Below are 22,885 nucleotides of genomic sequence, written 5' to 3' on the forward strand. Positions count from 1 at the left end.
AAAGCTAACAACCCTCTGAGGAAAGAAATTCCTCCTCCTCTTCACCTTAAATGATGAGTTTAAAAGTAAGACTTTTAAACTGCCTTAGATCTACCCCATGTTAGAAAACAGCCTCCCAGCATCTACCCTATCAAACCCCCTCAGCCTCTTAAATGTTTCAATAAGACCACCTCTCATTCTTCTAAATTCCAATTATGAAAGGCTCAACTTTTCCTCATAAGAGGAGACCTTCATCCCAGGAATCTACCTAGTGAACCTTCTCTTATTTGCTTCCAAATTATCTCCATCCACAAGTAAGTAGACAAAAATTGTACACCGGTACAGTTTCACCAATGCCTATATGGTTGTAACAAGATTTCCCTACTTTATACTCCAACCGCCTTGCAATAAAGACCAACATTCATTTGCCTTCCTAATTACTTCCTTTACTTGTACACTAACATTTTGTGATACATGTACCAAGGCATCCAGATCTCTCTGTATGTCAGAGTTCGGCAACCTCTTTCCATCTAGATAATACATTTGCATGTCGTCTTCTTGCCAATATTGCCAAGTTCACATTTTCCCACATTACATTCCATCTGCCAATGTTTTGCCCACTCACCTAACCAACTATATCCATTTGCATCTAGCTATATCCATTAGCTAGATGGCAATATCCTAGCTATCTTTTGTATCACCAGCAAATTTGGCTACAATACAGTAAGAACAGAATACTTGCAGATGCTGGAAATCTTAAAATGAAAACAAAATGCTGGATGAATTCAGCATTTTGGCAGCATCTGTGGAGAAATGCTGCCATACCTAACAGAGGGATAGTGTATATGTGTACATGTGGAGGGAGGGAATGTGTGGGGGTGGTGTGCATATACCTGTGGGGGTGTGATATATGTGCACATATCGGCAGTGGGGGAATGCACATATAGGAAAGGGTGGGTGTGTGTACACTTAGGAGATGTTATAATCCAGGTCAGAAACTACAAGGTATTTTATAAAGTCAGCCTAGATCATAAGTTTTGCACTTTGAATTTTGTGACGGTAAGCATAAGATGTTTACTTCAGTTTGATTCAAATGACCCACTAGGGAGCTTTTATCAAACAAAGTTTATTTAAGGAAATATAGTTAACACACAGAAAATCAGCAATAGCTTTTTACCAAGTACAAACAATACAAAAAACAACCAAGATATTGTATAAGCTAAATGTACTGTTCCAATACAGCAAACATGCTTACAAACATACACCTTCCATAGGTTTGGCACAGAAAATTAAGAATGCTCACAGGATGCTGAAACTTCTCCCTTTGGTTGGAGAATTGAAATTCTGACTTCCCAGCCTTGTAACTTCTAGCAGATCTCGAAGTAAAAATAAAGCCACTGTTGGCTCTTAGCTTTTAACTGGCAAACCACTGTCTCTAGTCACTAGCTAGTAATCCACTGACAACAGAATTTTCACTTGAGAGAGGCAAGAAAAACTGCTTCTAACACAGCACAATTTCTAATAACATGGGGAGGGATACACACACTGCCTTCAGCCAGGTAGCCAACAGCCAAAACCTAAAAGTAAATGAACTCTTGTCATCTGACCTGTCAATTATTCTTCCCCCTAACAATTCAGAAGGGCAGTAAATTCATAAAACCCCAGGGCATCGCGTTAGGCCCAGATTAAAAATAAACAAAACCCCATATAAACTATTTAAGCACAATAAAAGGACCTCTAAACAGGCAGCTTGGTGCCAATAACAAAAACAAAAGGTTTGCTGACAAACTGCAGAGAATATGATTTTAAAAATACGGTAGTGTCACAGGGATGAGGTGTGTGCATGTACGTGTGGGAGGGAGTGTGTATTTGTATGTGTGGGAGGGTGAGTGTGTGTGTACATATGTGTGGGAAGGGTGGGGTGTGTGTGGGGAGATATGTGTATGTGTGGGTGTTTGAGTATGTGTACATGTGTGTGTCTCATGGGTATTTGTGTGCACATACAGGGTGGCTGGGTGTACACTTGGCTGAATATGGCTTGTGCACACTGTTCCTTAAGCGGAAAGTACAATCTTCTGTTTAGTACCATGCTGAAGGATCTATTAAGTATTGGGTTAGATTTTGCAAAACAGTGGTGCTTGTCACAGAACTCAGAGCTAATGATCTCTGTGGTCTGGTTTTCCACTTAGCCCACAGCAGTTTAAATCTGGTGCCAACACAATGGGCTCTCCAGGTAACAGCAGCAGTGGTGCAAGGTAAACAGCAAGTCACATTGAAGTATTCACAAAGAGCAAACCAGAAGTTAAAACACTGAATAGCTTCATTTGCAATTTAAATATTTGAGATAGTTAACTCAATGATCATGATTGGATTAAAAGGGGAACTAAAATTCACCACTCATTCTTTTTTCAAGTATGTGGAATTTGAAGAAATTTCACATCCCACAAACATAATGTTAGCTTTTCAGGACAAGCATAGGTTTTTAGCGATAATTATGAATATAGTACTTCATTAAAAATCTCGTTCAACAGGGTGCAAATTTTACTGTGAGACTAACTGCTGGGAAGTTCTCATTAATTAGTAGATTTGTCATTGATTGTAACAGTACGTTCTGGAGAAGATAGAATTACTGGCAACAACTTCTGAATTATTTTTATTCATTCAGGGAACGTGGGCTTTGCTAGCTAGGCCAGCATTCATTGCCCTTCCCCAATTCATTTGAAAAGCTGGTCATGGGCTGCCTTTCTGAACCACAGCAGTCCATGTGGTGTAGGTATATCCCCAATTCTCATTCCCATTTCCTCCAATTCCCATTCCCATTTCACTCCAGTCTGCTTGGGTTCCTTGATGTCATATTTAGAACATAGAACATTACAGCGCAGTACTTCGACCCTCAATGTTGCACTGACCTGTGAAACCAATCTAAAGCCCATCTAACCTACACTATTTCAATATCATCCATATGTTTATCCAAGGGCCATTTAAATGCCATTAATCTTGGCGAATCCACTACTGTTGCAGGCAGGGCATTCCACGCTCATACTACTCTCTGAGTAAAGAACCTACCTCTGACATCTGTCCTATACCTATCACCCCTCAATTTAAAGCTATGTCCCCTCATGCTAGCCATCTCCATCTGAGGAAAAAGGCTCTCACTGTCCACCCTGTCCAATCCTCTGATCATCTTATATACCTCTATCAAGTCACCTCTTAACCTTCTCTCTAATGAAAACAGCCTCAAGTCCCTCAGCCTTTCCTCATAAGACCTTCCCACCATACTAGGCAATATCCTGGTAAATCTCCTCTGCACCCTTTCCAATGCTTCCACATCCTTCCTATAATGTGGCGACCAGAACTGTATGCAATACTCCATGTGCAGCCGCACCAGAGTTTTGTACAGCTGTCACATGACCTCGTGGCTCCTAAACTCAATCCCTCTACCAGTAAGCGCTAACACACCGTACACCACCTTAACAACCCTATCAGCCTGGGTGCCAACTTTCAGGGATCTATGCACATGGAAATCTTTAGTAAAAGGCAAAAGATTTATACAATCTGAAGAGAAACCGGAGTATGGATACCTCTGCTCAACCACACCATCTCTCTGCTCAACCACACTATCAAGTAACTTACCATTAGCCCAGTACTCTGTATTCCTGTTACTCCTTCCAAAGTGAATCAATTCACACTCTGGGGGTCAGCAATACATTAATTGGGAACTTAATTTGTGACACACACTTACCGAGCACAAATCCACTGCGGCAGCTAAAAGCTGCTTTGGTGAGGTTCTTCTTAGCTTGTCACAACATGACAATACAATGCCTACTGAAAACAAGAGGCTGGCCTTTGATGTTTTTTAAAATAGTGTTTATTAAATAGGATTTGATTAAACTAGAAGGAGATTTAAGTTTGTTCATTGTTTAAACAAGTTACAATTTACAATTTACAATAATGCTGAAATTTGATATATTTCACTAAGTATTAGGCTTCTGCTAATCTCTATGATCCAATTAACGCTGGTTTTATTAGGAGAGCTTCACTTTTTTCACCCATCCCCCATTTTTATTTTCCTGTTTTATGTTCACACGCACCACTTCCCCCACCCAAGAAAATGCACATTTTTATATCTTCCCTCCAGGGCTGTGTCAAAACCACGAAAGAACCAGCTACCAGGAAATAAGCAAGAGCAGCAAAATTTGACTTTTATTTGCATATTGCAGCAAAGTTGAGCAGAAAATGGTAATCAGAATTCAGCCTAACCCTTAATCTACTTTAACGATGAACTCTTGCTAATCTGGATGCTTCCCAAAAATAAAGGACAGAACAAATAATTACAGGCCAATAAATTAAATGCAGCAGTAGAGAAATTGCTTGAATCCATTGAAAATGGCAGAGTACTTGGAAAATTATAGGTAATTAGAGAGTCAGCATAGGTTTGTGAAGTATTTTATGGCTGTCTAATCTATGAAAGTTTTTTGGTCATTTGGGATGATGAACAGAGGATGATCATTGAGGTTACATACTTGAATTGTCAGAAGGATCTTGAAAAGATTCTGTTCAAGAATTTGTTGTTTAAAATCGAGGCACGTGGCATTCGGGACTGACTGTGGAGTGATTAAGGAAGTTTAAAGCTAGAGAACTGAGATAAAAAGGACATTTTCCAGTGATATTCCCCACGATTAGGGGCTACAATTTTCATTTGTATATGTATCTGGGTTTAGGAATAGAGAAAAATGCCAAATCTTCCAGTCAGTGGCAATTCTGCACACATTTGCGCTGCTGATGAAGATTATTCTCACCTGTTGCTGCTGCCCATTTCTTTTGGGATCTTCTGATCACAGCTGACACAGAGATGGGAAGCATTCACCTCCCTTCCAACGAGCATGATAGAGTCAGGGAATGGAGCGAACAGTCCCCTATTTAAGACAATAGTTGCCTTACTCTGACAAGTAGCTTAGGGTCAAGTACTTTACTGAATGTGTGGATAAATGAATGAATGAGGTGAGTCGAGGTAGGTAATTGTGTGGTCTTGTGCGGTGTTGGCTGTGGGATTACCCAGCTAATAGACCTGGTTTTAAAAAGTCTTAAAATTTCCTGGACAAAATTAAGTCATATTTATCTTGTCCAATTCTCCACCCTAAGCTCAAGTTGAAGACTTTCCCGCAGAGTCCCCAACAACAGGAAATTGCCCATTGGAAGTTTAAATTTCCAGGGCAATTTCCATTTATGCCCGTACTTCAGGACTTCTGTAGGGGAGGGGAAAAGTCCAGAATTTTCACACACTGACAAAACTCTTTCAAGGCTGGGATGGTGTATTCGGGACAGGGGACCAAGCAAGGTGGTGGGGGGAGCTTGGGTGATGGTCTGCTGCCTTCGTCCTATTATGTAGGTAGAGGTTGCACTTTGGGAGGCATCATCAAAGAACTTGGTGAGTTTATCTTATTGTTGCGCACTGCAATCACATTGCACTTGTGTGTGTTTGGAGTGCATTGTAAGGTGGTAGAAGGGGTACAGATCAAACAAGCAGCTTAGCCCTGCATTCTGTTGAAGTTCTTGTGTCATTGGAGGTGCAATCATGCAGGCAAGCAGAGGCTATTTTGTCATACTCCTTAATTGATGCCTTTTGAGAAGTCTGCAGCCTAAATGGGGAATCATTGCAAGATACGGATGAACAAAAGATGTTTAAGTAAATAAAAAGCTAGTTTGGAAATGCAAGAAGTAATCAAATAGCCAAGCAGCTTGCTGGAGTTTGAGAAAAGTAGTGGGATTCATTCTTGGATTTCTTGACCAGAGTCAGAACAAATGTGATGAGATATTGCTGCAATATAAATTCCAATGATTCCATACCAGAGATCCAGAAGTCAAAGGCAAGGAAGTGCTGCACAAATGCTGCTGTGGTTATACAAAATTCTAGCAAGATCTCACTTGGAGAACTGTGCTCAGTTTTGTCATTTCCACATTCGCAAGGATATACAGGTCTTTAAGTACTGTCCATTAGATTCATCAGTGATTGAGGGATTTAGCACTTGTTTTATTGCCCTTGGAGATTGAGCTATTTAAAGTAATTTTTTTCTGTTTGGTTTAATGGGATGTGGGCATTGAATTACTAGTCCAGAGACAATACTGCTGCGTCACTGCCTCCCCTGAGAATTAACTGGCAGGGAACAATTCTTAGCAGAAGAGGAGATATAATCTTAGCTGTATTCAAGTGAAACCAGAAAAAAAATTTACAGAATGCATTCTAACAATGTTAAATGTTAAGATCCTGAGAGGATTTGATAGATAGATAGTGGGAGGATGTTTCTACTAATGGGAGAAACTGTGGGCGGAATTTTACGTCCTCGCTTGTCCCACAACCATAAAATCCCACCCGAGGTCAAAAGACCTTCCCATGCTCTGCCCGTTGCCCGCTCCGATTCCCGTGGTGAACAGACCAGTAAAATTCCAGCTCAGAACTTGGGAACACAGCTTAAGAATAAGAGTTGAAGACTGAAATGAGGATAAATTTTTCTCTAAAGGTTGTTAGTGTGTGAAATTCTCTTCCCACAAAGCAGTGTAGACTGGGTCATTGAATTTATTCAATGAAAAGTTCAACAGTTAGTTATTCAATGAAAAGTTCAACAATAGTTGTGTGGGCCAAGGGTTATGGGCGGGTGGGCAGACAGCAAAATAGACTTGAGACCACAACCAGGTCAGCCATTATCGAATAGTGGAACATGCTTGAAGGACTGAATGACTTCCTGCTCCTAAGTACTATATTCCTTGAAGATTGTACAGTCTGTGCTATTTAATTCATGTATCTTGATCATTTATAGCACTACATTACTATTTTATATTCCTTAATTGGAATTACTTGATAATGCAAAATTCATGATGTAAAAAAGGGAAATACCTGGAAACAGTAGCTGTAAAATTAAAGCGACATGGTCAAAAGTCAAAGAATTGGGTTTAAAAAGAAATGATTTGACTGACAACATGATGGAGCCATCTCAATGGGCTGACTGACCTATTCTTCCTAGATTTCATTTTTCCTTCCTAGATCTGTCAAATTTATAAACTGTGCTTCTCTCCACACCTTGTATGGTAATTAATGCATTGTTCTCTTTCCCTCCTCTCCCACGGTTGGCTTCATCTATTCTATCCCAATCTTCAGGTCACTTTTTATGCAAAACGATTCCTTTGTGCAGATGTCCATGCTGTGAAACAGATTAATGGTAGCCTACAGGAGATTTTATAGTTGAAATGTGAGGCTCTCTTTTCAGATTCCCAAGCTCATTCATTATTCTTTGGTTGGAGAATCTGGTTGAAAAGCTGATGTCTTCTAGTGGCAGAAACCTGGGAATAGATCACCTGCCTGCTTTGAAGGAATCATTTAGTGCTGAAAGAGGGATTTAAGGTGCCAGAAGAAAAATACCACCTCTTGCAAATCACAATGTGTGCATGTGAAGTTATAATTCCTTCAAAGGCAGTAGTTGTGTTACAAAGTAGAGGGACAAGTGAGGAACCAAGAGTCATTAAAGTACATAGATACATTTAAGCGCAAGCTAGCTAAACACATAAAGAGAGGAATAGACTGGTATGTTGATAGGGTTAAATGAAGTCCGGCGAGAGGACACTTGTGTGAAACTGCCATAGACAAGTTGGGCTGAATGACATTTTCTATACTGTACAATTTATGTAATCCTATGTAACAGTGGAACAGCATTTTGATGATACAAAAATAATTCTGCTACTAAATAATCTTAATACAACTCTGCTCATTGACCATCTTTGTCATTTTTTTCCACAGAAGACCTGTCTCTCAGCATTTCCGTATCTAACTGCCAAGTCCAGGAGAATGTGGTAAGTATAGGCCTATTTTCCTCCCTAGAGCTCCAATAGTTTACAGTTTAAACTAGGAAATTAAAGGCTGGTTAATATTAACTAAATTGAGGATAAAATATCAGAAACTCTAAACGCAGGACAAAATTGCCAAACACTTGAAGAACAAGCCAATCAATTGATTGAGAATTGATTTTCCAATGGTCTTGCAGAATTCTTTAGACAAATTAGGGTCTTGCATAAAGGAAAGGCAGTGGGAGTGGTTTATATAGATTTTTTAAAGAATATTGACAAGGTGATCATTGGTTTAATATAAATTATATACTTTTATGTACATATGTGTACATAATGATCTGGACTTTGAGAAGTTAGGGAAACAATATTGTGATGCACTCAAAAAAATGATTGGTGTGTATGACATGATCAAGATATAGATAAGCCAGTAGGTTATCTAAATAAGTGGCTGTTGCAGTTCAATGTGGACAAATGTATCCTAGGCCGAACCACCTTTAGCTGATTCATCAACTACCTTCTTTCCATCATAAGATCAGATGTGGGGATGCATGCTGATGATTTCACAATACTCAGCACCATTCGTAACTGCTCAGATACTGAAACAGTCCATTTTCAAATGCAGCAAGATCTGTTTTTTTTCCACTAGAGCTGAGAAGGATGATAGTCGACCAGATGGAGGTCTGTATGATTATTGCGATCTTTAAAAGATATAAAGATGGGAGATTACTTCCAATGGTCAGGAAGATATTAAGAGGGGGCAATTTAAGGTAATCATAAAATGAATCGAAACAGGCAATAAGAAAATTTAGACTATCCTGTTTTTATATTTTTCATGGGATGTGGATATCGCTAGCATAGTATTTGTTGCCCATCTCTAATTGTCCTCAAAAAGCCATCTTCTTGAACCACTGCAGCCCACCTAGCGTTGATATACCCACAGTGCTATCAGAAATGTTTTTGACACTGCAACAGTGAAGGAACAGTGATCATAGTTCCAAATAAGGGTAGTGTGTGGCTTGTAGGGGAGCTTGCAGGTGATGGTGTTCACTTGGATCTACTGCCTTTATCCTTCCAGGTGATAGATGTCACAGGCTTGGAAGATGCTGCCAAAGTAGTATTGGCATATTGCTGCAGAACATCTTACAGTTGGTCCACACTGCTGCCACTCTTCACTGCTGGTGGAGAGAGTAAAAGGGTAAACGTGGTGGATGGGGTCTTAATCAAAGAGGCTGCTTTGTCCTGAATGGTGTTAAACTACTTCTGGATTATTGAAGCTGCATTTATCCAGGCTGGTGGAGACATTTCATCACATTCCTGATTTGTGTCTTTTAAATGGTGGAGAGATTTTGGGGAGTGAGGAGTGAGTTACACGCTATAGAATTCCTAGTCTCTGACCTGTTTTTGTAGCCATAATATTAATATGGCTGGCCTAGTTAGGTTTCTGGTCAATGATAACATCCAGGATGTTGTTGCTGGGGATTCAGCGATGCCTTTGACTATCAAGGTGAATTGATTAGATTCCCTCTTATTGCAGATAGTAATTGTATGGTATATGTGAGGTGCAAATGTGACTTATTGGTAAGGTTAGAGAGTGGAATTCTGTGTCACAGATCTACAAGTTCTTGAACAAAGGGAATTAGATACTTGTTTGAAAGAGAATACTTAAGATATGGGAAGCAAGCAGGGTTAGAAATAGAGCAAAGTACTGGCACAGACCCATGGACCAAATTGTGTGTCTGTGCTGCTGTATTATTCATATTATGTTGTTGATCCACTGTTTCAGTCTGCATGACAACTGCTAAATGATATTGAAATATTGTGTAACTGTGAAATGAATCTCTGCCTTCTTGAGCAACTTCACAAGATAAACATGAGCATGGCTATTTGGCCCATCTTGGCTTATTCACACAAAAATAAATACAACAGTCCCTTAATATCAAGGATTCACTTAAGGTCTTGTTTCCATGGCTCTGCTTGGTGATTCATTTTACTTGTTCATCACACTCTATAAGCGGTACCTATCTTCATAACTTGAAGGTGAAAACTTGGCACGGAATTTCCTTACAAGACACAAGAGACCAGTTACACTTGAGCTGCATTTCATTCATAACCGACACTTGTGCTGAAAAATCTGAGAATCTAATTTTGAGCCCAGAATGGAAAAACTAGCTTAAGCAAATGGATGATCAGAAGCAACATTCGGGACCTGAGGGAGGCATAGAATGTACACTGAATTCCTCCTTTTAAGTCCTTCTTCAGATAAAGGAGTTAAAGTTCATAACCATTAAACCATCATTTATATACATTAAAGTTTATTTATTAGTCACAAGTAAGGCTTACATTAACACTGCAATGAAGTTACTGTGAAATTCCCCTAACCGCCACACTCCGGTGCCTGTTCGAGTCAATGCACCTAACCAGCATGTTGGGGCAGCATTTTCAGGAAAATGTAATCCTTGAGGTTTTGCAATTTTTAATGTCACTGATTCTGTTACTAAAAATATACATGAATGATCTTGAATATTTAAGGGAAATATAACAAGGAATTGTTTTAGAAAATTTCCATGGAACGTCAGAAGTATGGCTTTGTGCCTTGTTATGCCAGACATTTGTGTCTAAATTTAGAGCCAGTCTGAAACTCGCCTAAGTGTTTATAAACTTGCATTCTCCAGCCTATTGGATGGGGCAGAGCCATGTTAATTAGCGGCAAGTTTGTGCCGAATTGATACAAAAGATCAGGGAAACACCAGCATGTGTGAAAGCAACTTAAGTCACTTGCATGTGAATTTCCTTAATCACTCACTTTGAAAGTTGCAATAGGTTGTATTTGCATTTCTTTGGCATAATGTTTGAGGAAATTCTGGACCGAGGAGTTTGCTCATCTTCTTAAGTATGTCTCAGTTTCACTTAAACTAATTCAACACAATGCATATAGACATGTGTAATATTTGTTTTCATGTAACATGCTATATCATTAATTTAGTTTACCTGCCATTATTACACTCCTTGATTTCCGTTAGTTTAATTTGATGTGGCAGCTTGGTCCAGTTGGCAATAAACATCTTTCCTGTAAATAAAACAGCCAGGATTCATGGAAAGAGGAGAAAAGTTAGCGAGCTCCATGTGAAAAAGATCTGAATTATAAAGCAAAATTAGATTTCCAAAGTATAATTGTAGTAGCTTTTGACTTTTTAAAAATGCAGGTGTGCATAAAACGCAGTAGCTAGGCACAGGTTTCCAAACACTGTAGTTATAGCTTGACCACTTGGAGTCAACTAGTGAGATTTTCTGGCCTCCCAGCCAGCGAGCAGTTTGCTAGCGGTGGGGTTTTCTGGTCCTGGCACTGTCAATGGGAATTCCCATTGATGTCACTCCCTGCGAGCAGAAAACCCACAGTGTGGGTGCACTGCTGGTGGGACTGGAGAATCCAGCCAGCATGAACAGCCAAAGAATTCCAGCCAACATCTTTGCCTTTCTTGAACTAGACTGACTTCTCCACACACAATTTTCAATGTTGTGGTAACTATTAAGTCCCAGTCTGAGCATCCTGTCTTAAATCCGTGCTGTTGACTACAACTTCCCATTTAGTGATTTCAGGATGCCACCTAGATATCCTACAAAGTAAGAGAAAAACGTGTAGTATTAGCCTTCCTAATCCCTTAAATTGGTACATCTGATTGTTAAGAGCAACCCACAATTCATTTATCAACCGGAACACGTGGTCGTATGGGCAGTGCAGGGACAGCAGAGAAGTCGTCCAGAAAGGACAGATGATCACATAAATTATTCACACACTGCATTTTGTTTCAACCTTGCACTGTCTTTGTTACAGGATATCAGCTCTGTTTACCAGATCTTTGCTGACGAGGTGCTAGGTTCAGGGCAGTTTGGAATAGTATACGGTGGTAAGTCACACAGTACTCCTGGTCACAGCAATCAATTTTTCTTAAAAAAGCAAGCGTTTGTTATTGTAAGCCTGTCATTGCAACAATAATTTGCCCAAGTACCAGAGTACTACATCGTAACTCAATAATTGCCATGTCAACTTGCATATACAAACACACCTTAATTTAAAGTTTAAGCTGCAGATACTTCCATTAGCTACTTTCTTCTGATTTACCCATGAAATTGAAAGTTTCCATATTTTGTCATTTATGTGGGAGGGAATGAATAGAGGAATTGAACAAGCACAGAGTTCATGAGATAAGTATGACAGACATATCTTATTTGGGATGAAAGTAAATTCTGGGATCTGAGAAGTTCAGTTAGCATCGTTAGACTTTCTTGATGCCTTTGGTGGGTATTGCTGGTTCCCGTCAGCGCTTCTCCACAGCCTGTTATTGACAGGCTTTCAGGGCAAACGCAAACAGAAATCAAGCATCTCGCCATGGAGAGGAGCAGAATGTCAATGATAGTAACCTGAGTCAGACATCTAATGACAAATGTACTAGATCAACTTGGCAGAGATCTCACCTATCATATAATATTGGGTGTTTTTTTTTAAATATATAGAAACATGGCATTATCAAAACATCTGATTCCAGTTTGCCGTTGTCTCTATTGGGTAAACAGAATTAGAATTTTATTAATAATTACAGTTCAATCTTCTAGTAATCATGAAAGGTCTAGCAGGTTAATTTGATCAGTCAAGCTAGCTGATCAATTTATTAAGAGAGTTCAGAATGGTTGGGTGGTGATGATGCATTACAGTTTATTCAGAGTTGAAGCTGCTGCAGCAACATACACCTTTACATGCATCTTTTAGTCCGGAGCTGTGGATAGTGATGACAGAGGCTCCAAGGGATCTCTCCTGCTCTTACTTCCTGCCATTGAAAGGATTTGCTGGTTGATCCTCAACCTTTTTGGCCACATTGTGGACACATCTTCCTTGGCCATCAAATCCCGGGGTGGGACTCGAACCTGGAGTTTTTGGCTTAGAGGCAGAGGTATCACCCACTGTTGTATAAGACCGCCAGGAGTCGGGTTGCTATTGAAAAATATTTGGGAAAGCTTACTTTTGAAAGTATGATGTAAAATGATAAATTTTACAGATGGTTGTCCATCCCCTTAACTTATGAATTTTGCAAGCTTGCATCACGTACTTTATGAAAACACGATAGTGTCACTGAGATTTGTACTCCAAAATATGTTGTGCAGAAATGAAATGTGGCTGTCAACTGAGATTCCTCATATAGCAAGTTCCCCAATCCTGGTTGTGACAGTATAGGGAACTGGTGACTCTAAAGCCAATCTTTTTCATTGTCTGCATCAAAACTCATCTACCACATTTTGTTTTGATGGGGTGGGATTGAGAAACATTTGCTAAACGTAAAAGTTGTAAGATCTGTTATGTATATGTAGGAAAGCACAGGAAGACTGGAAGGGATATGGCAATCAAAGTGATTGATAAAATGAGATTCCCCACAAAGCAAGAAAGCCAGCTTCGCAATGAGGTGGCCATCCTTCAGGTAGGAAAAGCAACTGTTGTTGCAACTTTTTTTTTGTTTTTATTCCAATTCAATCATATCAAGTCCAATTCAGAGTCTCAAGAAGTTGAGACATTCCCGATCCAAGCTGACAAGACAGGGCTCTCATTTCCTGTCTTGGGCTTGATCTATGTGATCCAAGCTGATTGGAGTAGACATAGCTCTTCCTCCAAGGCTTGATCTCATTTGCATCTTAGCCGAAAGGCCGAGATGCTGCTTTAATCTTAAAGAAGTGCAGCATTTGCTGAGATCCATATTTATTTTAAATTTCTTTTTGCTTGGATAGTTCAATAGGTTATAACACTGATGTTGCATTTTCTGCTCAGATCAATGGGATGAAACTCATCTGTTGACTACAAAGGTTATAAGTAAAATGAATTTGGGCCTACTTAATCTATTTCCCTGTGGGCAAAAATGTACAGTAATGCATTTTCTAATTGGACATTAATTGATATAAAATTAATAGATATAAAGTCTCAACCAAACAGTGTTTGTTATAAGAAAAAATGTCACAGAGTGTTTGGGTCACTTAGTAGTAGGACTTCAGGTAGAGGATTCAAGCCCCTGTCTAGGACTTGGCCACATCATCTATTCTACAATCCAGGAGGTACAATTTTTCAGATGGAGCTAAACCAAACCCTACCTATTCTTCAATCTCAATTCAAATTCACAGTGCCCTAACTAACACTCCTCAAGCAACACAGCTCAAAAGAAAATGTTATTTTATCTCATTGCTACCTGCATACAATATTAGCTGCAGTATTTGCCTAGATAACAATAGAGTGATTCCATTTCAAAACTTAAGCCACTAACTGAAACTGTCTAAGATGTCCTAAGGATACAATAGGGCACTATATAAATATAAATTATTAATTTGTTTGCTGTTCTGAGGTTTAGGCTAAAGCACATGTAGAGGACAGAAGCTGTGCAGTATTCAGCTTGGTTATGCCTGTAGTGTGCATGAAAGTGTTTCAAAGCATTGAAGAACTGTATCTGGATGAGCTGAAAAATTCTTTTAGCTTTACTTTGAAGTTCCAATGACGAAGTATTATACATTTGATAACATAGGATTTCAAATTTGATTGCCTTTGAACTATCAAAGCAAATTTTGTTACAATGCATTCTTTTATCCAATATCTTTCAAAAGATCTAGGTGAATAAATAAAAACCTTACAAGTGAGTTATTATGTTGGTGTAGTGACCATGTGTGTTGTGAAATGAATGTGTATATATATATAAAGAAAAGTCTGTAATAAAATCTTGGTAATTACACAGGTCAATCTTTTGAATTGTTTTTGTCTAAGATAATATTGCAAGTGATCTGCTACCAGTTTGAGTTAAACTCTCCCCCCGCCTGTCCTCCACGGACCAACCCCCAATGGAAAATACATCATCTCTACTAGCTGCCACCTGAGTAGGAGTCATGGCCACAAACCCACATCCTACTGGGTTATAGTAGGATGTCTTAGTAGGCCAATGTGTTGTTAAAACAGCCCCCACTGCACCTACCAGACTCAATCCTCTCTCTCCCTCCTCCAGTTTTCTCCTCCCTTGTCATAAAGGTGCTGAGTCATACTTGGGGTATTGTTCCATTACTGCTGGCCACCCACTGGAGGAGGTGGGAGGATTAGCAGGACAGAATCAAGCTTTTAGATATGAGGTATCAAACACCATTCCCTGACTTGCAGGACTTGTACCCAGGACATTCCCAGTGACAGCCTCAAACCAGTCACTGGGTGGAGGAGAAGACAGTCAGATCAGCACAGCCTCAGTTATTTCAGGAATCACAATAGTAGCAGTTTTTAATTGTAAACCTCACTTGTAAAATTTCCCTGATTTTGACAGATCTGGACAGAGCGACATTTGCCTTGCTATTCTAGCTCTTTTAGGTACAGAGCTATGCTTTGCCTGAATAGAGCAGTGTGAACTTCATGCTGCCCCCTCTACTGCCCTTAAAACAGTGGTTTAATGTCAAATTAATGTCTGCATTATCACAGCAGTATTTATTAGCAAGTCCAATTTTGAACAGAAATATGAAATTTTGTAGTGAGCCCTTCACATGCTGTTTTTAAAATTAAGAAAAATAAATCTTGTTCATGCTTAGAACCTTCATCATCCTGGAATTGTAAATCTTGAGTGTATGTTTGAAACTCCTGAAAGAGTCTTCGTTGTCATGGAAAAACTCCATGGAGACATGCTGGAAATGATTCTGTCCAGTGAGAAAAGTCGGCTGCCGGAACGCGTCACCAAATTTTTAGTCACACAGGTAATTTTGTTTGATGCTTTCATCTTGCACCCTCCCATCCAGTCGCACACTCTCACAATGCCAATAGGCTTGAGCACAACTATCATTCATATCCTATTTGATTATAAATGGCTGTCGCTCTCCAATTGCTGTGTCAGAAATTGAGAGTACTCAAGAAGTTGTGAATTTTGTGCAGAATATGAGCAACTATTGTTTTTAATTTTCCAGATCCTAATGTTACATCCCAACCCAGTTCTTGTTTTTAGTTAAACAACTAACCAGAAGAAAATGGGTGGCACAGTGGTTAGCACTACTGCCTCACAATGCCCGAGGACTAGGGTCAATTCTGACCTTGGGTGACAGTCTATGTGGAGTTTGCAAATTCTCTCCATGTCTCTGTGGGTTTCCTCCAGATGCTCCGGTTTCCTCCCACAGTCCAAAGATGTGTAGATTAGGTGGATTTGCAATGGGAAAAGAAAATTGCCCCTTACTGTCCGAAGATGTGTAGGTTAAATGGATTAGCCTTGGTAAATGTATGGGGTTACTGGTTTAGGACTTAAGTAAGATACTCTATCAGAGAATCAGTGCAGACTCGATGGGCTAAAATGGCCTCCTTCTGCGCAGTAGGGATTCTATAATTCTGTGGTACCACAAATATCCCCATTTCAATGATGGGGGAACCCAGCTCTTCACTGCAGAAGACACATTCTCCCCCTGTCTGCATGGGTTGCCTCCAGGTGTTCTGGTGTCCTGCCCCAGTCCGAAAGATGTGCTGGTTAGGTGCATTGACCATGCTAAATTCTCCTGAGTCACTCACCTGAGGAAGGAACAGTGCTCCAAAAGCTCGTGATTCCAATTAAACCTATTGGACTTTAACCTCATGTTGTGAGACTTATTACTGTGCCCACCCCAGTCCAACATAGGCATCTTCACATCATGGCTACTCTAGCATGTTGATAGTGGGGGATTCAGCAGTGGTAATGCCGTTGAACATCCATGACCATCTTCAGCAAGAGATATCCTAACATCTGAGATGGTATTTTCCTGGCACATGAGTAGCACAAATGTTACTTGCCACTTATCAACCCAAATCTGAATGTCATCCAGATCTTGCTGCATGTTGACGTAGAGCCATCATAAATGACAAAGTAATCATCAGTGAACATCCTTACTTCTCTCCATCATAAGGTCAGAAGATCATTGTTGAAGCAGCTGAAGATAGTTGGCCTAGGACACCACCAGGAGGAAATCTGCAACAATGTCCTCCAACAACCACAATCATCTTCCTTTATGCTGGGTATAACTCCAACCTATGGAGGTATTTCCCCCTGATTCCACTGCCTTCAGATTTGAAGCTACACTCGATCAAATGCTGCCTGATGTCAAGGGCAGTCATTCTCACCATGCCTCGAGTTCAGCTCTTTATTCCATGTTTAGACCAACGCTGTAATGAGGCTCAAGAGCCAAGTGGCCCTGATCAAACTCAAGCTGAGCTTAAGTGAGCAGGTTACTTCTGTCAACAACACCTTCCGTCGCTTTGCTGACAATTGATGGTAGACTAATGAATAATTGATTGGATTGGATTTGTCCTTTTTTTTAATGGACATGACATACCTGGGAAGCTTTGCACATTAGATGCCAGCCTTGTGGTTGTGCTTGAACAGCTTGGCTAAGGATGCAACTAATTATTTAGCCAAAATGTTTCCTGGGTCCATGACCTTTGCTTTATTCAGTGCCTTCCGTTGCTCCTTGATATTATGCGGAGTGAATCAAATTGGCTGAAGACTGGCAGCTGTGATGCTGAGGCACTTAGGAGGAGATTAAAATGGATCATCCAAATGACACTTCTGGCTGAAGATTGTTGCAAACCTCTTGTTTTTTGCACTGATGAGCTGGGCTTCTCCATTATTGAGATGGGAATATCCGTAGCACCTTAGAATCATAGAATCCCTGCAGTGCAGAAGGAGGCCATTCAGCCCACCGAGTCTGCATTGACTCTGACAGAGTATTGTGCCCAAGCCAGGAATCAAGCCCGAATCCCTAGACTGTGAGGCAGCAGTGCTAACTACTATGCCAATCTTGGTAGAAATAAGAAATAGCAAGGGAAAGAAATGCCTAGTGGATGTAGTCTGTAGGTCCCCAAACAGTAGTTATGCAGTGAGGCACAGTATAAACTAGGAAATACAGGAGGGTTGTAAGAAAGGTACAGCAATAATCATGGATGATTTTAAGATGCATATATATAGACTGAATTAATCAAATTGGCAAGGGTAGCCTTAACGGAGAGTTTATTCAATGTATTAGAGATTGTTTCTTAGAGCAATATATTGTGGAACCAACCCAGAAGCAGGCTATTCTGGATTTGGTATTACATAGTGAGGAGGGATTAATTTAAGGATTTCATAGTTAAGGATCCTCTAGAGAACAGTGATCATGGCTTGCTAGAATTTCAAACTCAGTTTGTGGCTGAGCCACCGGACTCCCACGTTAACATCCTGGAGTTAAACAAATGCAATTACATCGGCATAAGGACTGATTTTGCCCTAGTAGACTGGGGAGGCAGATGAAAAGGTAGACAGTTGATGAGATGTTTAAGAGATATTCAATTCTTCCCAACTAAAATATATTCCAGAGAGGAAGAAAAATTGCAAGAGGGTGAAATAATTCATGGCTAAACAAGAAAGCTAAAGATAACTAAAGACAAAAAAAAGGCAAACCATATTGCAAAAGCCAGTAACAGGCTGAAAGATTGGGAAACCTTTAAAAATCAATTGCCTGATCAGAACCCCAAGGTATTTTGTGAAGCCAGCCTAAACCCCAACACTTTTCCTATTTTGGCATAAATGTGAGGATAGGATGTTTCACTTCTGGCATGATTCTACTGGCAAACTAGGGAGCTTTTATCAAAACAAACTCTATTTAACAACACAGTCTAACTATAACAAATGAATTAGCTTAGCAGTTGAACACTACTTAAAATGAAAGGAAACAGTTCTAATTTCTAACTTATCACTGTCCAGTTCCAATTAAGCGATATTTATCTTATAGACTTAAAACACGCTTTAAACAGTTTTTTTTTATTTGCCTATAGTATATAGTTCCAGTATCATTCACCTTAACTTTTTGGTGCCTATTATCATCTTACTTGTAAACTGGGATGGAAACACTTTTATCACCCAGAAAGCTTAGCAGTGTATTTGTCTCAATATCTTTTAATGACTTTACCATTTTCTTTTAAGATTCTGGTGGCATTAAGACACTTACACTTTAAGAACATTGTACACTGTGACCTGAAGCCTGAGAATGTACTCCTTGCCTCAGCAGATCCTTTCCCTCAGGTGAGTTTTATTTTTATTTATTCACAGGATTCAGGCATCTTTGGCAAGACCAGCATTTATTGTTCCATCTATACAACTGAATGGCTTGTGAGGTCATTTCAGAGGGAAGTAAATAAATTTACCATTTTGCTGTGGGCCTGGAGTCACATGTAGCCAGGGCTGCTAAGGACAGTTGATTTCTTTCCCTAATGGACATTATCGAACCAGATTTATGAAAGTGGTCACGTTACTGTTACTAATTTCTTTAATTACAGATTCATTAAACTGAATTTAAGTTCCCCAGTTGCTGTGGGAAAATTAATTCTTATCTCCTGATCATTAGTCCATGCTTCTTGTTTACCAGTCTAGTAATAAAATCAGTATGCCGCCATGCTTCACACAATACAGTGTTTTGTTAAAGCAATGCTTTTATCCTGTAATGTCAATTCTTTCTCTTTGTCCAAAGTAAATCCTGACCATAGCCCAACAGTTTATAACCTTACATTATTAAAATCAGTTATTATTTATATTTGGGGTTCCAAAGATTTTTTATATTATGCTTTCAATAACTCGCTTGTTTTATCACATCAAATCATCAGTGGGATATTAGTCGTACACCATGGCCCCACACGTATTTCCTCTGCACTTTTCTATATTTGATTCTTTCAAATAATGCTGGTGATTAACACAGTCAACGGCATTCGTTTGCAGATGTCACTGAATTTGTACAGGGTCAAAGCTGAATCAATGTTAATGCTTAGCATCTAGATTAACTTTAATTTGGTGTTCTTGCGCTGGTACCACCAACCAATGATGACCCTTTACTGCTTAGGCAAAAATATTCAAAAGGGAAAGTAATACTTCTATAATAAGCAAAGTAAATTGAAATATGTTAAGGCTAGTGATGCTGTTTTGTTTTCTGTTTGATTTTTAAAGAGGATTCCTTGTATTTGCATGGCAACTCACTTTAAAATATGTAGATATTGCATTGAAAATATGTATGCAGTATTGCAGATACTAATGCAAATTATCATCCTTATGTCTTCATGGACCCCCCCAAGTGCCATGTTATGTTAACTTGGAAACACATGCTTTAAATGCCTCAAGTACACTCCCCCATTATACAATATAACTAATGAATCAAAAGCGAAAACTAACCAAAAGTATTGATACAATACATGATAAGTCATTTGCGAGAGGTCACCCTGAGCAGAACAAAAAGGTGCATAAATTATCTTGTGCTGTATTGAATTCTCTGCCCGTTGAAGTGGTGGAGGCTGCCTCGCTAAATATTTTTAAGACGCGGGTTGATGGGTTTTTGATAGGAGAGGGGATTAAGGGTTATGGGGAGAGGGCGGGAAAGTGGAACTGAGCAGCGACAGATCAGCCATGATCTTATTGAATGGCGGGGCAGGCTCGAGGGGCTGGATGGCCTACTCCTGCTCCTATTTCTTATGTTCTTATGTTCTTATTCAACTAACGGCAGCTGCTAAGCTCTTGGATTTATTTCCTGCTACAAATGCATCAATCTTAAAAGAATTAATTACCAAGCAGCGTTTTACTTAATTTCAATACGGAAGAGATCATTGGTCAGCAAGTCAATCTTAATTTTCATTTTTTCAAAAAAAAGTATCTTTTTTAAAAAAAAATTTCCATGGCTGTTGAATGACTAAGCGAAAAACACAGGTCCCACCAATATAAAGTCACCTAAACCAGGATGCTACAAAAATCTGGATTGCATCCAATAGCAGCTCCATGCCCATTTTGTTTGCATCATATAATACAGGAATAATTAATGCTTGAAAACTTTAGATGTAAATATAATTAGTATTCAGTGAGCCAAACTGTGGCACAAATTATGAGCTGGCTTTGCTGACAGTATCATTTGTTTTCCCCACTCTGTCCTCTATTCTTGACTGAGACATTGTGGCATCTTGTGCTTTAGGTAATAATTCTTCGTGAGCAGTTTCTGTGTTTTGAAAGATGCAGTGCTGGGGATTGCAAATATTCCTGATCCAAGCATAAAACATTAGCTGATTTTAGCTCAGCACATTAAACCTAATCCATACACTGACATTTTATCCCTGAAGCGATGTCACATTTTAAGATCTATTGACTTCTCTACAACAGATATTTCAGTTTAATATTCCCCACTTTTAATTATATTGAATGGCAGGATGAATGATTAAAAATGGTGTACTGTATTGATTTGCAAGTTAGCTATTTTTATCCCTTCTGCAGAAATCTTGGGTAAGATTTCTTTCAGCTGCTTGTGTCTATTGGAATTCAACCAATGTTGGGGAAGTCCAGAACTGAGGGTCACAGTCTAAGAATAGGGGGTAAGCCATTCAACACTGAGATGAGGAAGAACTTCTACACTCAGAGAGTTGTGAACCTGTGGAATTCTCTACCACAGAAAGCTCTTGGGGTCAGTTTATTAGATATTGTTCAAGACTAGCCTTGTGGCTAAAGAGATCGAGGGGAATGGAGAGAAAGCAGGAGCGGGATACTGAAAGTGCATGATCAGTCATGATCATATAGAATGGTAGTGCAGGCTTGAAGGGCTGAATGGCCTACTCCTGCACCTATTTTCTATGTTTCTATGTTTTGTATTGTACAACAAGGCCGTATGATGAAGATTCTGATTTTAAATCAAAACTTTTTAGGCTAGTGGGATAAATTGGGAAGTCACTGCAGACTTCGTCAAGAAAGCATGAGTCACAAGCTATAACCAATTCAGTTACAGGTCTTCTGAAGGAAAGGTTTCATGAAGTCACAAGTTAAATTATTCTTCAATAACTCCCTATCTCCCAAGTGTGTCATTCTACCAGAAGTTTTTGAGTTGTACAATAAATGTGCCTTTACTTGTAACATGGTGATTTCTGATGAAATGGAGAGATTCCAGACTTGATCTCGGGCCTTATTAAGTTAGTCAGTATCAGATGAGGGCTGTTTGCAATTGCATTCCACATTCCCAAGTTAAGGGTAAATAATAAAAGGCAAACTATCCCCAATGGCTGTCCAGCAATTTTTATCAGAAGTGCAGTGAACTGGACCTGGTCGGACTTTACTGTATTAGCCAGAGTCAAATAATCTACTCCCTATTTCACTTTAGCATAGCTAAAGTGCCAGAATGTTGTTAGCATCCCTATTTTTACAAGTCACATCCCATGAAAAAATAAAGGAAAGAAAAGGGTTCTCACTTAATAATTTAATCCACAGAACCCTGATAACATTCTGGTGATTCTGAATTGCCCTCATCTGAGGTTAGTATATCCTTTCAAAGGTGCAGTGCCCAGAACAGTACTCAAAATGTGGTCTAATCAGAAATTTTTACAGCTGGAACAAAACTTCCTTCCTTTTACATTCTGGTCTTCAGTTATAAAGGCTTACATTCCAGTAGCCTTTTTTGACTTTTTTTTGCACATGACATAATACATTTTAGTAATCTAGTTATGTGGATCCTGAAATTCTCTGGATCTCCACTGTTCTTAGCTTTTCCCCATACAAGTAATACTCCGATCTATCCTGTTTTGGGCTAAAATTGATGACCTCATACTTAACCCCATTTAAATCCATCTGCCCATTGCTATTGAGGGAGTCCAGTGAAGGTTCACCAGACTGATTCCCAGAATAGCAGGACTGACATACAGTTGCCATTCATTTAACTCCTTGCTATTGTAGAGGCATGAAATAAAGAGTTGATGTTGAACTTGTGCAATTAGACTAATGCTCGCATTATTCAGAACTCAAGCATAGGGAAGAAACAAAAACTAATGGGAAATGTCCAGTGTAGATTAACTAGAACATTATCTGGGATGAGGTCACAACAGTGGAGACTGACTTGAAAGTTTAGAATTTTTTCATTCGAAAGTTAAGGGGTGATCTAACAGGAATTGTTAAGATTATGAAGGATTGCAACTAAACAGTGATTGGTGTTAGGTGGTAAAAGTGAGGGACAACTTTAGATAACTACAGGAACTAAAGAAGCAATTTGAAAAATTGTACTATGTCCATAAATT

General features: G+C 39.3%; 1 protein-coding gene and 1 pseudogene across 1 annotated transcript in view; one reads left to right on the top strand and one right to left on the bottom strand.

Annotated features, from left to right (window-relative positions):
* The window catches only part of prkd3 (protein kinase D3), a 345,856-nt gene that overhangs the window by 314,219 nt on the left and 8,752 nt on the right, over nucleotides 1-22,885 (top strand). The window contains exons 14-18 of the mRNA XM_080200692.1: nucleotides 7,769-7,821; nucleotides 11,648-11,720; nucleotides 13,177-13,283; nucleotides 15,406-15,567; nucleotides 18,786-18,884. Coding sequence (XP_080056818.1) covers nucleotides 7,769-7,821; nucleotides 11,648-11,720; nucleotides 13,177-13,283; nucleotides 15,406-15,567; nucleotides 18,786-18,884 — 494 coding nt within the window. The remainder of the gene's footprint in view (nucleotides 1-7,768; nucleotides 7,822-11,647; nucleotides 11,721-13,176; nucleotides 13,284-15,405; nucleotides 15,568-18,785; nucleotides 18,885-22,885) is intronic.
* Nucleotides 3,467-3,554, bottom strand: LOC145351237 (U5 spliceosomal RNA; annotated as a pseudogene).

This window comes from Carcharhinus amblyrhynchos, chromosome 12, assembly GCF_965287045.1.
Source record: "Carcharhinus amblyrhynchos chromosome 12, sCarAmb.v2.hapA, whole genome shotgun sequence".
Taxonomy (NCBI): Eukaryota; Metazoa; Chordata; class Chondrichthyes; order Carcharhiniformes; family Carcharhinidae; genus Carcharhinus; species Carcharhinus amblyrhynchos.